Source organism: Rattus norvegicus, chromosome 2 (genome assembly GCF_021556685.1).
Source record: "Rattus norvegicus strain SHRSP/BbbUtx chromosome 2, alternate assembly SHRSP_T2T, whole genome shotgun sequence".
Classification (NCBI taxonomy): Eukaryota; Metazoa; Chordata; class Mammalia; order Rodentia; family Muridae; genus Rattus; species Rattus norvegicus.
The window spans coordinates 125,932,477-125,946,386 of NC_141535.1; the positions used below are offsets into that span (position 1 = coordinate 125,932,477).

At 39.6% G+C, this 13,910-nt stretch overlaps 1 protein-coding gene across 17 annotated transcripts in view; it reads right to left on the reverse strand.

The window, feature by feature from the left end:
• Positions 1-13,910, reverse strand: part of Sclt1 (sodium channel and clathrin linker 1) — a 158,798-nt gene that overhangs the window by 74,647 nt on the left and 70,241 nt on the right. For 16 of the 17 annotated variants that reach the window (XR_015659671.1, XR_015659670.1, XR_015659673.1 and 13 more), the window contains 1 exon segment: positions 11,128-11,219. Coding sequence is in view for 8 of the 17 variants with exons in the window: in XM_087616678.1 (XP_087472804.1) it covers positions 11,128-11,219 (92 nt within the window). In the remaining 9 variants the exon portion in view is untranslated. 17 annotated transcript variants of the gene reach the window in all.

A 13,910-nucleotide genomic window follows, 5' to 3' on the forward strand; every position in this document is an offset into this window, starting at 1 on the left:
TTGGTATGAGGTCTTCTATGAAGGTTTGATAGAATTCTGCACTAAACCCGTCTGGACCTGGGCTCTTTTTGGTTGGGAGACCTTTAATGACTGCTTCTATTTCCTTAGGAGTTATGGGGTTGTTTAACTGGTTTATCTGTTCCTGATTTAACTTCGGTACCTGGTATCTGTCTAGGAAATTGTCCATTTCCTGAAGATTTTCAAGTTTTGTTGAATATAGGTTTTTATAGTAAGATCTGATGATTTTTTGAATTTCCTCTGAATCTGTAGTTATGTCTCCCTTTTCATTTCTGATTTTGTTAATTTGGACGCACTCTCTGTGTCCTCTCGTTAGTCTGGCTAAGGGTTTATCTATCTTGTTGATTTTCTCAAAGAACCAACTTTTGGTTCTGTTGATTCTTTCTATGGTCCTTTTTGTTTCTACTTGGTTGATTTCAGCTCTGAGTTTGATTATTTCTTGCCTTCTACTCCTCCTGGGTGTATTTGCTTCTTTTTGTTCTAGAGCTTTTAGGTGTGCTGTCAAGCTGCTGACATATGCTCTTTCCTGTTTCTTTCTGCAGGCACTCAGTGCTATGAGTTTTCCTCTTAGCACAGCTTTCATTGTGTCCCATAAGTTTGGGTATGTTGTACCTTCATTTTCATTAAATTCTAAAAAGTTTTTAATTTCTTTCTTTATTTCTTCCTTGACCAGGTTATCATTGAGTAGAGCATTGTTCAATTTCCACGTATATGTGGGCATTCTTCCCTTATTGTTATTGAAGACCAGTTTTAGGCCGTGGTGGTCCGATAGCACGCATGGGATTATTTCTATCTTTCTGTACCTGTTGAGGCCCGTTTTTTGACCAATTATATGGTCAATTTTGGAGAAAGTACCATGAGGAGCTGAGAAGAAGGTATATCCTTTTGCTTTAGGATAGAATGTTCTATAAATATCCGTTAAGTCCATTTGGCTCATGACTTCTCTTAGTCTGTCTACATCTCTGTTTAATTTCTGTTTCCATGATCTGTCCATTGATGAGAGTGGGGTGTTGAAATCTCCCACTATTATTGTGTGAGGTGCAATGTGTGTTTTGAGCTTTAGTAAGGTTTCTTTTACATATGTAGGTGCCCTTTTATTTGGGGCATAGATATTTAGGATTGAGAGTTCATCTTGGTGGATTTTTCCTTTGATGAATATGAAGTGTCCTTCCTTATCTTTTTTGATGACTTTTAGTTGAAAATTGATTTTATTTGATATTAGAATGGCTACTCCAGCTTGCTTCTTCTGACCATTTGCTTGGAAAATTGTTTTCCAGCCTTTCACTCTGAGGTAATGTCTGTCTTTGTCTCTGAGGTGTGTTTCCTGTAGGCAGCAGAATGCAGGGTCCTCGTTGCGTATCCAGTTTGTTAATCTATGTCTTTTTATTGGGGAGTTGAGGCCATTGATATTGAGAGATATTAAGGAATAGTGATTATTGCTTCCCGTTATATTCATATTTGGAAGTGAGGTTATGTTTGTGTGCTTTCATTCTCTTTGTTTTGTTGCCAAGATGATTAGTTTCTTGCTTCTAGGGTATAGCTTGCCTCCTTATGTTGGGCTTTACCCTTTATTATCCTTTGTAGTGCTGGACTTGTAGAAAGATATTGTGTAAATTTGGTTTTGTCATGGAATATCTTGGTTTCTCCATCTATGTTAATTGAGAGTTTTGCAGGATACAGTAACCTGGGCTGGCATTTGTGTTCTCTTAGGGTCTGTATGACATCTGTCCAGGATCTTCTGGCCTTCATAGTTTCTGGCGAAAAGTCTGGTGTGATTCTGATAGGTCTGCCTTTATATGTTACTTGACCTTTTTCCCTTACTGCTTTTAATATTCTTTCTTTATTTTGTGCGTTTGGTGTTTTGACAATTATGTGACGGGAGGTGTTTCTTTTCTGGTCCAATCTATTTGGAGTTCTGTAGGCTTCTTGTATGCCTATGGGTATCTCTTTTTTTAGGTTAGGGAAGTTTTCTTCTATGATTTTGTTGAAGATATTTACTGGTCCTTTGAGCTGGGAGTCTTCACTCTCTTCTATACCTATTATCCTTAGGTTTGATCTTCTCATTGAGTCCTGGATTTCCTGTATGTTTTGGACCAGTAGCTTTTTCTGCTTTACATTATCTTTGACAGTTGAGTCAATGATTTCTATGGAATCTTCTGCTCCTGAGATTCTCTCTTCCATCTCTTGAATTCTGTTGGTGAAGCTTGTATCTACAGCTCCTTGTCTTTTCTTTTGATTTTCTATGTCCAGGGTTGTTTCCATGTGTTCTTTCTTGATTGCTTCTATTTCCATTTTTAATTCCTTCAACTGTTTGATTGTGTTTTCCTGGAATTCTTTCAGGGATTTTTGCGATTCCTCTCTGTAGGCTTCTACTTGTTCTCTAAGGGAGTTCTTTATGTCTTTCTTGAAGTCCTCCAGCATCATGATCAAATATGATTTTGAAACTAGGTCTTGCTTTTCTGGTGTGTTTGGATATTCCGTGTTTGCTTTGGTGGGAGAATTGGGCTCCGATGATGCCATGTAGTCTTGGTTTCTGTTGCTTGGGTTCCTGCGCTTGCCTCTCTCCATCAGATTATCTCTAGTGTTACTTTGTTCTGCTATTTCTGACAGTGGCTAGACTGTCCTATAACCTGTGTGTCAGGAGTGCTGTAGACCTGTTTTCCTGTTTTCTTTCAGCCAGTTATGGGGACAGAGTGTTCTGCTTTCGGGCGTGTAGTTTTTCCTCTCTACAGGTCTTCAGCTGTTCCTGTGGGCCTGTGTCTTGAGTTCACCAGGCAGGTTTCTTGCAGGGGAAAAGTTGGTCCTACCTGTGGTTCCAAGGCTCAAGTTTGCTCGTGGGGTACTGCCTAAGTCCTCTCCGCTGTGGCAGCAACCGGGAAAATCTGTGCCGCTCCTTCCGGGAGCCTCCGTGCACCAGGGTTTCAGATGACGTTTGGTGTTTTCCTCTGGCGCCTGGATGTGCACAGAGTGCAGTCTCTTCTGGTTTCCCAGGCGTGTCTGCCTGTCTGAAGGTTCAGCTCTCCCTCCCACGGGATTTGGGTGCAGAGAACTGTTTATCTGGTCTGTTTCCTTCAGGTTCCGGCAGTGTCTCAGACGCAGGGGTCCTGCCGCTCCCGGGCCCTCCCCTATGGGAACCCAGAGGCCTTATACAGTTGCCTCTTGGGCCAGGGATGTGGGCAGGGGTGGGCAGTGTTGGTGGTCTCCTCCGCTCTGCAGCCTCAGGAGTGCCCACTTGATCAGGCGGTGAGGTCTCTCTCCCACGGGGTTTGGGAGCAGAGAGCTGCTGCGGTCCGGGATCCGCGGGTGTGGGACTTCCGGTAAACACAGGAAGTGCCCGGCCTTAGAGGAATTTTGCCTCTGTGTGTCCTGAGTTCACCAGGCAGGTTTCTTGCAGGGGAAAAGTTGGTCCTACCTGCGGTTCCAAGGCTCAAGTTTGCTCGTGGGGTACTGCCTAAGTCCTCTCCGCTGTGGCAGCAACCGGGAAGATCTGTGCCACTCTTTCCGGGAGCCTCCGTGCACCAGGGTTCCAGATGGCGTTTGGTGTTTTCCTCTGGCGCCTGGATGTGCACAGAGTGCAGTCTCTTCTGGTTTCCCAGGCGTGTCCGCCTCTCTGAAGGTTCAGCTCTCCCTCCCACGGGATTTGGGTGCAGAGAACTGTTTATCTGGTCTGTTTCCTTCAGGTTCCGGCAGTGTCTCAGGCGCAGGGGTCCTGCCGCTCCCGGGCCCTCCCCACGGGAACCTAGAGGCCTTATACAGTTGCCTCTTGGGCCAGGGATGTGGGCAGGGGTGGGCAGTGTTGGTGGTCTCCTCCGCTCTGCAGCCTCAGGAGTGCCCACTTGATCAGGCGGTGAGGTCTCTCTCCCACGGGGTTTGGGAGCAGAGAGCTGCTGCGGTCCGGGATCCGCTGGTGTGGGACTTCCCTCTGCATATATTCTTTCTGTCTCATCTTCTGTGATGTTCTCTGAGCTTGGGAGTAGGGGCGGGGTGGGGATGTTTATATACTTGTCCTACCAACTGCTGAGCATTCCCAATGCTTGTTCTCAGGATTCTGAAGAGTTAGGAGTCTCTACAGTAATCACTGCCTTCTGGAATAAGCAGCTCATTTGACCAAGGTCGAGAGCAGCATAAATCTGTTGGTATGTTCAGTCTTAGAGGATTTCTGGGCATAACAGATTACAACCATAGATTTGATTTTCAGCTATAAAAACAATGTGACTTCACAGGCTGTATTTATTCTTTCATAGGTTACTAATGACAATTTTCAAGCTCTTCAATGAAACATTAGAGATCTGAATAGAATAACCATTCTAGAACGAATGTTTGTAGTAAGATAGCAATTTAAGGCGAGAGTATAAAATATATTTAAAAAGGCATCTCAGATCTTCAAAAGCAATTAACAAGTTATTTCTAAAAAAAAAAAAAAGCCTGAAGGAAAATTATCTATATTTTCTCAAGTACTTTTTCCTTGTATAACTACTTAGAACCTTTTTAACATATACTTTTTATTCAACTTCATTGATCTTTTATTTTCTGCTTTAAAATGGAAAGAAAATTTGATTCTGAAACTAAGAATTGTTATGGCTACCATGGGGAAAGGTAAAGGCAGGAAATAACTTCCTCATATATGAAAAAGATGGCTTACTGGTTCCAGAATTATCTAATATGTGCTCTATATTCTGTACCTTATTAGCTGAAGTTATTTTTTGGACAGGGTCTGTTATGTATCCAAGCCTGGCCTTGAACTCATGTACTCTAGTTTCTCAGTGCCTGTAGTATCACTTGTACACCTCTTCCTGAAAGGGATATGCATCTGATTTCCTGAAGCAGCATTTGTTTTTTCTACCAACAAACATCCCAGGATATCATGGGACAGCACCTGAAATCTAGGGCAGTCACTCATCGTCGCACTCACAGAATGGATCATTTATTATTTTCTCTTGTTTTATGACTAAAGAAGTGTATGTAACCATTTCTGGTTTGGAAGATGTTACCTGAAGTAACCTGAATGGGCACTCACGTTTAGTTCAGAATCTACTCACTCTTACTCCTCTTGCTATGAGAGTTGTGATTTACTGTATTCACATAGTCTAAGAAGCTTTCTGATATCTCCTATAAGACCCATTCCTCATTCGTTATCTACTTGTGTGAAATTGCTTCCTAATTAAAAAAAAAGCAAGGCCTGAATAATGTAATTCCTTATATTTGTCTGGTGCTTTCCATCTTTTAGAGTGTTAGAGTCTTAAACTACCCAACCAAATCTTAAATGAAAAAATTAAGACTGTATTTTCTTTCTAAATTATGTGACCGTGCATGTTATCTTTGTGTGGTTATGTATTGTGTGTACGGGTGACCACAGCAGGTAGAAGAGGGCATTGAATCCCCTGGAACTGGAGTTATAGGTAGTTCTGAGTTGTTCAATGTCGATACTGGGACTAATTTTGGATCCTCTGAAAGAGAAACAAGAGCTCATAACTACTGCTCAGTTATCCTTCCAGCCTTAAGAAAGTTCTACCTACATGATATGTTCAGATCACTTTCACACTATTGCTCTTAAAGACAGCATATTCTCTTTTTCTAAGCTTATTCAATAAGTATTCAATGCATGTTGAATAAATGGTTTCACCTGTGGACATATAAGTTGCTTTAGAGAGAGTGTTAAATATTTTTTCTTCAGGGTACTAGAGATGGCTCAGTGGTTAAGAACACTGCTGCTCTTCCAGAGAAACCCAGGTTTGATTTCCAGCACTCATGGAGTGGCTCAAAACCCTAGTCCCAGGGGCTCCTACACTCTCCCCGGCCTCTGTGGGCACCAAGCAGAAAAGCAGTACACAGACACATATGCAAGCACAACAACCATAGATACAAAGTTCTTTCTTCAAATAATGCAGTGAAAATTATATCTGGTCTCTCCAGTATTTATTTCAATTATATCATATATCTTTCAGCATTATCCCCGCTCAGCAGGCATAGTAATAAGAGTTCCAAACACACCTTATACATACCTCCTAAGGCCACCCGAACTACAACTATCAAAGACAAAGCTGCTTACCACGTCTCTTTTTCTCTCTCTCAGATATAATCTATTGACTCTATTAGGGATTCTACCCATTTTCTTCTGCCCATTTTAGCTATTCTAAATCTTAAATGGCAAGATTCTTACCATAAAAATGCATGTTAAAGTTAAGATGGGCAGGCATATTATCATTTTTATTATCACAAATACGCCAATAATGAAATTTTATTAAACATATAATTTAATCATTTTATAAGTAAATAAAATCATTAAAGCACTTGGAAAATTATAACATGATTTTGAACATGGCCAATAAAAATCCTTAAAGGAATGTTATGGTAAAAATATAAGCTGTCAGGGGCTAAGAAGATGTCTCTATCAGTGAAAGTTGTTTCTACACAACCATGAGGACCTGTGTTTGATTCATAGTACCTACATAAAAGAGCCAGCTGAGGCAGTGTGCTCTTGGAATCTGTTGCTATGAAGACAAAGACAGGAGTCTTTGGAGTTTGTCAGCCAGCCAGGCCACACATATGGGAGCTCCAGGTTCTATGGGAGACTGTCTCAAAAACTAAGGAAGAAAAGAACAGAGGAAGACACCTGATGTTGACCTCTGACCTTCACAAATATGTGCATACATACAGATGTACCTGTACATACAAATATGAAATATCAGAAACATTAGTATGTATCATTAATGTATTAAAATATTTTTCAGCCATGATTTAACAGCTCAGTTATTTAAGTAGAAGGATACGTTACTAACCCAAGAATATTTTGCTGACATCTAAAATAAGATATCATTTCAGCACTAGTATTACGTTAAAAACTCCTTCCTAGCTTTCAGAAAGGACAAATACATATTCTCTCTCTACTTAAAGGTTTACAATATAATTTTCAAGCTATGTAGCTCAAATGGCACAAAGAAAAAGGATTAAGAAAAAGTACACCAAGAGGATCATTTTAATATACCTTGGATCTATAGTTCAAAAGTCTGCAATAAAAGGGTATTGACATTTGAGATCTGAGGAGACCTCCTGGTAACTACAATGGTAAGAGGAACAGCAAGAATTCAGTGGTTGGTGCCTGAGATATAAGATATCTCCTAATCCTTGTAGAGTTTCAAAGTCTCAGAACCTTCAGATTATTAGACTGATGTGCAACCTCTACTTACTGTGTTAAGGAGGCATTTGAGAAAGATATGGAAGATATCAGAAGACAGAAAGATACCACAGGCTCATGGATCAGTAGGATTAACACAGGAAAAATGGTCGCCCCACCAAAATCAATCTATAGATTCAATGCAATCCCCATAAAAATTCCAACATAATTCTCTACAGACCTTAAAAGAGCAATTCTTAACTTCATATGGAAAAACAAAAAAAAAAAATCTGGGATAGCTAAAATAATCTTGAACAACCAAAGAACTTCTGGAGTTATCACTTTCCCTGATTTCAAACTGTCTTACAGAGCAATAGTAATAAAAACCATATGGTATTGGCATAAAAACAGAAATACTGATCAATGGAATAGAATCAAAGACCCAGAAATAAACCCATATGGACATTAGATTTATGACAAAGAAGTCAAAATCATACAATGGAAAAAGAGAAGGCATTTTCAATAAATGGTGCTGGTCTTACTGGATGTCTGCATGTAGAAGAATGAAAATAGATCCTTATCTATGACTGTGCACAAAAGTCAAGTCCAAGTGGATCAAGGATTCAACCTAAAACTGGATACACTAAATCTCATAGAATAGAAAGTGGGAAATACCCTTGAAAGCATTGGCACAGTGGACAATTTCCTGAACAGAACACCAATGGCTCAGGTTCTAAGATCAACAACTGATCTTAGGGACCTTATGATACCGCAAAGCTTCTGTAAGGCAAAGGACACTGTCAATAGGACAAAATGGCAGTCTATAGATTGGGAATGGATCTTCATGAACGCTATATTTGACAGAGGGCTAAAATCCAAAATTTATGAAGAACTCAAGAAATCAGTCACCAACAACTCAAATAACCCAATTAAACAGTAATTCTCAACAGAGGAATCTTGAATGGCTGAGAAGCACTTAAAGAAATATTCAAAGTCCTTACTCATCAGGGAAATGCAAATCAAAAGAACTCTGAGGTACCATTTACACCCTTCAGAATGGCTAAGATCAAAAATTCAAGATGTAGCACATGTTGGCGAGGATGTAGAGCAAGGGGAACATTGCTGGTGAGAGTACAAACTTGTACAACCACTGTGGAAATAAATGTTTTTTTTTTTTTTGTTTTTTTTTGTTTTTTTCTTCTTCAGAAAACTGGGAATAGTTCTACTTCAAGACTCAGCTATACGACTCCTGGGCATATACCTAAAAGATGCTCCACCAATCCATAAAATACACTTGCTCAACTATGTTTTTAGCAGCTTTATTTGTAATAGTCAGAAACTGGAAACAACCTAGATGTCCCTCAACTGAAGAATGGATAAAGAAAATGTGGTACATTTATACCATGGAATATTACTCAGCTGTTAAAAACAAAGACATCATGAAAATTTCAGGCAAATGGATGGAACCAGAAAATATCATCCTGAGGGAGGTAACCCAGACCCAGAAAGACCAACATATTATGTACTCACTCATAGTGGATATTAGCCACAATGGAAGGAGGGAACTGAAAGGGAAGAGAATCTGGGGTGGGAATCAGGTGTGTGCATTGGGGCAGATAGGGATGGGAGGGAGAATGTAAATCAGTGGGTGGTGGTGGTGGTGGTGGTGGTGGTGGTGGTGGTGGGGCATCTCTGGGGTGAGCTGGAACCTGGGACAGGGAAGGCTCCTGGGAGTCTATGAGAATGACTTTAAGATGAAACTCCTACCAGGTGGGGATATGGAGACTTAAGTGGCCACCTCATGTAGCCAGGTGAGACTCCCAGTGGAGGAAAGGGGATACCAACCCACCCACAAAACCTCCAACCTGAAATTTGTTCTGTCTATAAGATGTACAGGGATAAAGATGGAGCAGAGACTGAGAGAGGCCCAACTTAATGCGAGAAAGCCAACCCCTGACACTATTAATGATGCTGTGCTATGCCTGCAGACAGGACCCTAGCATAACTGTCTTCTGATAGGAAGACAGTATCTAGCAGCTGATGAAAATAGATGTAGAGACCCATAGCCAAACATTAGGCAGAATCTGGTGAGTCTTGTGGAAGTTAGGGGAAGGAATGAAGGAGCTGGAGGGGTCAAGGACAGTACAAGAAGATTTACAGGGTAAACTAACCTGGGCCCATGGAAGCTCACAGAGATTAATCCACCAACCAGCATGCATGGGCTGCATGCACATAGACGCCCTACAAATTTGCAGCAGATGTGCAGCTTGGTCTTCATGTGAGTTCCCTAACATTTGGAGCAAGGGGCTGTCTCTGACTCTGTTGTATGTCTTTGGATCCCCTTCAGCTAGCTGGGCTGCCTTGTCTGGCCTCAATGGGAGAGGAAATGCTTAGTCCTGTTATGACTTGATATGCCAAAGTGTGTTGGGACACATGGGGAGGAGGTTTCCTCTTCTCTAAGGAGACTATGAGGGAGTAATGGGGCTTGTGAGAGTGGGACTCAGAGGATAGTGGGAGGGGCTATAACTGGGATGTAAAGAGAATAAATAATTAGTAAAAAAAAATGTTTCCCAGAAATGGTGAATGGTAGTATGAAAAATATTACATCATTTTATAATAGCCAAGAGGGAGAGATTAGTGATTAAAAAATGGATGGGAAGGGTAATTTAAGATTAGAGTTCCCAAGAATACAGGAAAGACTGGTACTGGCAGCTTGACTTCTAGGGAACAATAAAGTTAAGAAGTAATGTGCAGCCTGCAGAGCTTTCTTGGCACACTGAACATAAGAGACAGGAGTACTATTCAGCTCCTAGACATAACCCTTGCGGAATTGTGGCCCAAGAACATTAATGAATAGTTAAAAGCTGACATTTTCATTGTCTTTAGTTTCGTAATTTGGACTTTAACTGTATGAGTTATAAAAATGTAGAATTATGGAGGATTTGGGGAAGTATCTAATTTCTTCAGATACTATGATTAAGAAATTTTTAAATATTTTCAAAGGGTTTTCTGTTTCTAAGAATAACTATAAATACTTAAAAATCTATATGCTTAAATCAAGAGGGCTGAAAATAAAGGTGTCTTTTGTGCTATATTATTGTAGAGGTCAATATATAATTCATAATGAATATCATGTTGGGACACAAAGCATTTTTCTCCTCATAAACTCAAGTCCCTAGTGACAGGAGAAAAGCTTATCATCTTGACTGGCACCCACAGCTAAATCTATATATGCACATCTTCTGGATTTAATTTCATGTTTTGTTTAAGTTGTAGTACTGTTAGGTAAAGCAGAGACAGACTGAGGATTTCTCCTAGGTTTAACGCGCCCCCTTTCCCCCGAGTGTATGTGTGTGTACAAAAAACTTTTCTTTCTCTCTCTCTCTCTCTCTCTCTCTCTCTCTCTCTATATATATATATATATATATATATATATATATATATTTTATTTATTTATATATATTATATTTATTTTCTCTTAATGTGGGTGAATGTTCCGACTCAGAGCCAGACTTTGTAGATGGGGGCTCTAGAAACCATATTAACACAAATGTCATGGTAACCAAGAGTTGATTTCATTAGGAAAAAAAAGCATTAGATTAAATTTGGTCCAACTTTCAAAATTGTGACATGAATCAATATACTCTACACGAGTGTCCAGACTCTATATGCATTATATAAATAATATTTTTAAAGACAGCTGTATATTCCTAGCTGTCCTGGGACTCACTAAATACACTAGAGTAGCCTGAAACTAACAGAGATCCTTCGCCCCTACTTCCTGAGTGCTAGGATTAAAGGCATGTGCCCCCATGCCCAGCTAAATGATTTTGAACATATGTTCAAAGTATAATAATACAATTGTAAACTAATGTTCAGATTTTACACCCATGGACATAGTTTTGATTTAGCATTTATAAGATACATATTTCAATAAATATAATTGAACCTCTACTGTGCTGCACACATACAAACTGTAGAAAAAGAAGTATTACCTTGACTCTAACTGTTTTATACTAGACTGTAACTGCTGCACACGTCTATCTGATGCTTCCTCTTTTCCTTGTGCAGACATAATATCTTCCTCCTAGAAAGTAAAGATCCCGAAGCTTACTTGAAACATCTGAGAACGTAATGCACAAACACCATTTATAGCATGAAAAAAACAGTCGGCTACAAAGTTATGTTACTAGAATTCTAATATGTAAGTTTAAAGATAATATATTTTGAAAGTAAATACATATAATACAAAGTTAGTTAAGGGGCAAACTTCATCATCAATGCCATATTAGATAATCAAAAGAATTACTGCAAACAGACTTTTGGCAATATCTGGATACCCTGGAAAATAAGGCACAGGTTTCTACATGGCCACTCAACTGTTATAACATACTCGCTGAGCTATTTCCCATTAGCTATCAAAATAAGAGAGGGCATTTCTCTGACAGAGTAACGCTTTGGATTATATCAACAGGTTTATTAAGTCTTTCTAGACAAGGTTCTTCCCTATCCTTGCTTGCTTTCCTTTATATTAAGCATTTCTAATGATATTTTAATTTCTACACTGGTTTTAACAGTATCTTTGAGAAAGTCAGTCCTTCCTTCCTTCCTTCCTTCCTTCCTTCCTTCCTTCCTTCCTTCCTTCCTTCCTTCCTTCTCTTTCTTTTCATTACTTTTTCCCCCTCCAGTCTTCCTATGTAGCCCCGCCTACTCTGGAACTCGCTGTGTAGACCAGGCAGACCGTCAGTTTGGGGCCACGCTCCTGCTTGTTTCCCAAGTGCTGGGATTACAGGTGTACTCTACCATGACTGGCCTAACAGAATCTTTTAAAATTAATGTTTCCAGCAGTAGTTAGCTATACTATTTGGATTTACTATTTGTTGTGGTTTGCTTGTTTCCTGTATCTGAGTTGGTATCTTTGGTCTAATACACTTCTGGTCAGGGGGAAAGAAAAGCAGCAGGCATGGCAGCCTCTGGAGTATCAGGAGCTCAGACACCAGTGAGACACACTGTAAGTAGTCTGAAGACAGCTTAAGCTCCAGGCGATCCTACCTCAAGAAACCAAACCAACCAACCAATAAATAAACTTCCTTCAGAATTTTATGAAGTCTTCTAGCAACAATTTTTTTAATTCGTTTATTTGTTTGTTTGGATTTTTTTCATTTTTGGAATTCGGCTTCACTGGAAATAGAGCCAGCTGAGAGCTATTTTCTCCTTCAGCACTTTCCATATATTATGCCAATGTTTTCTGCCTTTACAGCGTCTGCTGAGAACTCAGCAGTTACTCTTACCAACCTATCCAGGTCATCTGTTTTTGCTTCCAATGTCTTTTGTTCCACACTGTCTATCAGTGTCATCATGATTCTGAAAAGGTGGCTCTGTTTATCCTCCTTAGGGTCTCACAGTTTCTTGGGTGCTAATGTTTTCTACCAGCTTTAGGTATTTTTCTACCCTCCCCCCCCTTCTCCTTTCTGGAATTCCAATTGCACCTAAGTTGGACTGGTTCCTTTAATCACACAGAACTCTTGAGTATTTGAAACTGGCTCTTGGGACAAGGAAGTTTCTACTCTTCTGTATTCAACCTCCTTGCTTATCCTGTCATTACCAATCTATTTTTGAACTTAACTAGTGAACTTACTTCCAATTACTGTAAAAAGCTCTAGAATTTTTATTTTAAAATTGCTTCCTAGCTCTCAATCATAATTCTCTACCTTTTCCTTCATTTTGACTTTATTTTTCCAAACAGAGTCTTATATAGTAGTGTAGTCTGATCTTAAACTCACTATGAGGTCAAAGATGGTCCTGAATGCCAAATCTTCCTGCCTTTATTTCTCAAGTTTTGGGGTTATGGGCATGCATTGCTATATTGGTTGAATGGATTTTTTTGTTTGTTTGTTCTTGGTAGTACTAAGTAGAGCCAACCTAGTATTAATTACTTTTCATGGTGCTATGCCAAAAACATTTGACAAAAGTAATTTAAGAAAAGAAGGAAGGGTTTATTTCAGTTATAATGTGAGGTTCTAAGTTTCATAGTAGGGATGATAATGAAGTAAGAGCATAAAATAGTTGGTCATATTTCCTCCTCAGTCCGGAAGCAAAGAGAAATGAAGTCTGGTGCTCAGCTTACCTTTTCCTTATCATTCAGTGCAGGAATTCAGCCCTTGAAATAATGCTGCCCATATTTACAGTGGGTATTCTCACCTCTAGTAGCCTAACCTTGAAATTCCCTCTGACATCCAAAATGTTGTTTCCATGGTAATTCTAAACCCCATCATGTTGAAAAGAAAAAACCATGATACTCATGCTAGGTAAGCAACAGATCACTGACTACTGATCTGTGACTCCAACCCGTCTTAAATATAAATGTAACAGCCAATTCTGAATGCTAGGGCTTTTACATCAAACAACTAGGTACACTGAGAGATAGCTGTTGTTGATAGTCTATCATCAATTCCCCCTAATTCTTGCCCTTCAAGCATAGATCATACTTTCTTGTCTGGCAATTTTTGGTTGAAAAATAGTTATTGTCAACGAAATAATTACTCTGGTATTATGGACCATGGTGTAGGAGTAATGCAAGTGGGAGGTGATCTTGTTTATATGTCATCTTTGAAATTTGCTCCACAGTGGATAGCAGATGATATCTGGGAATATTTTGTTCACATTTCCACTTTCGATTTTTATAGAGGTAGGTCCTACGGAGTGTCTCCAACCTATACAATCTGAGGGTCATTCCAGATGGGGCAAAGGTAGGCTTTACTTTCTTAATGATTTCCTT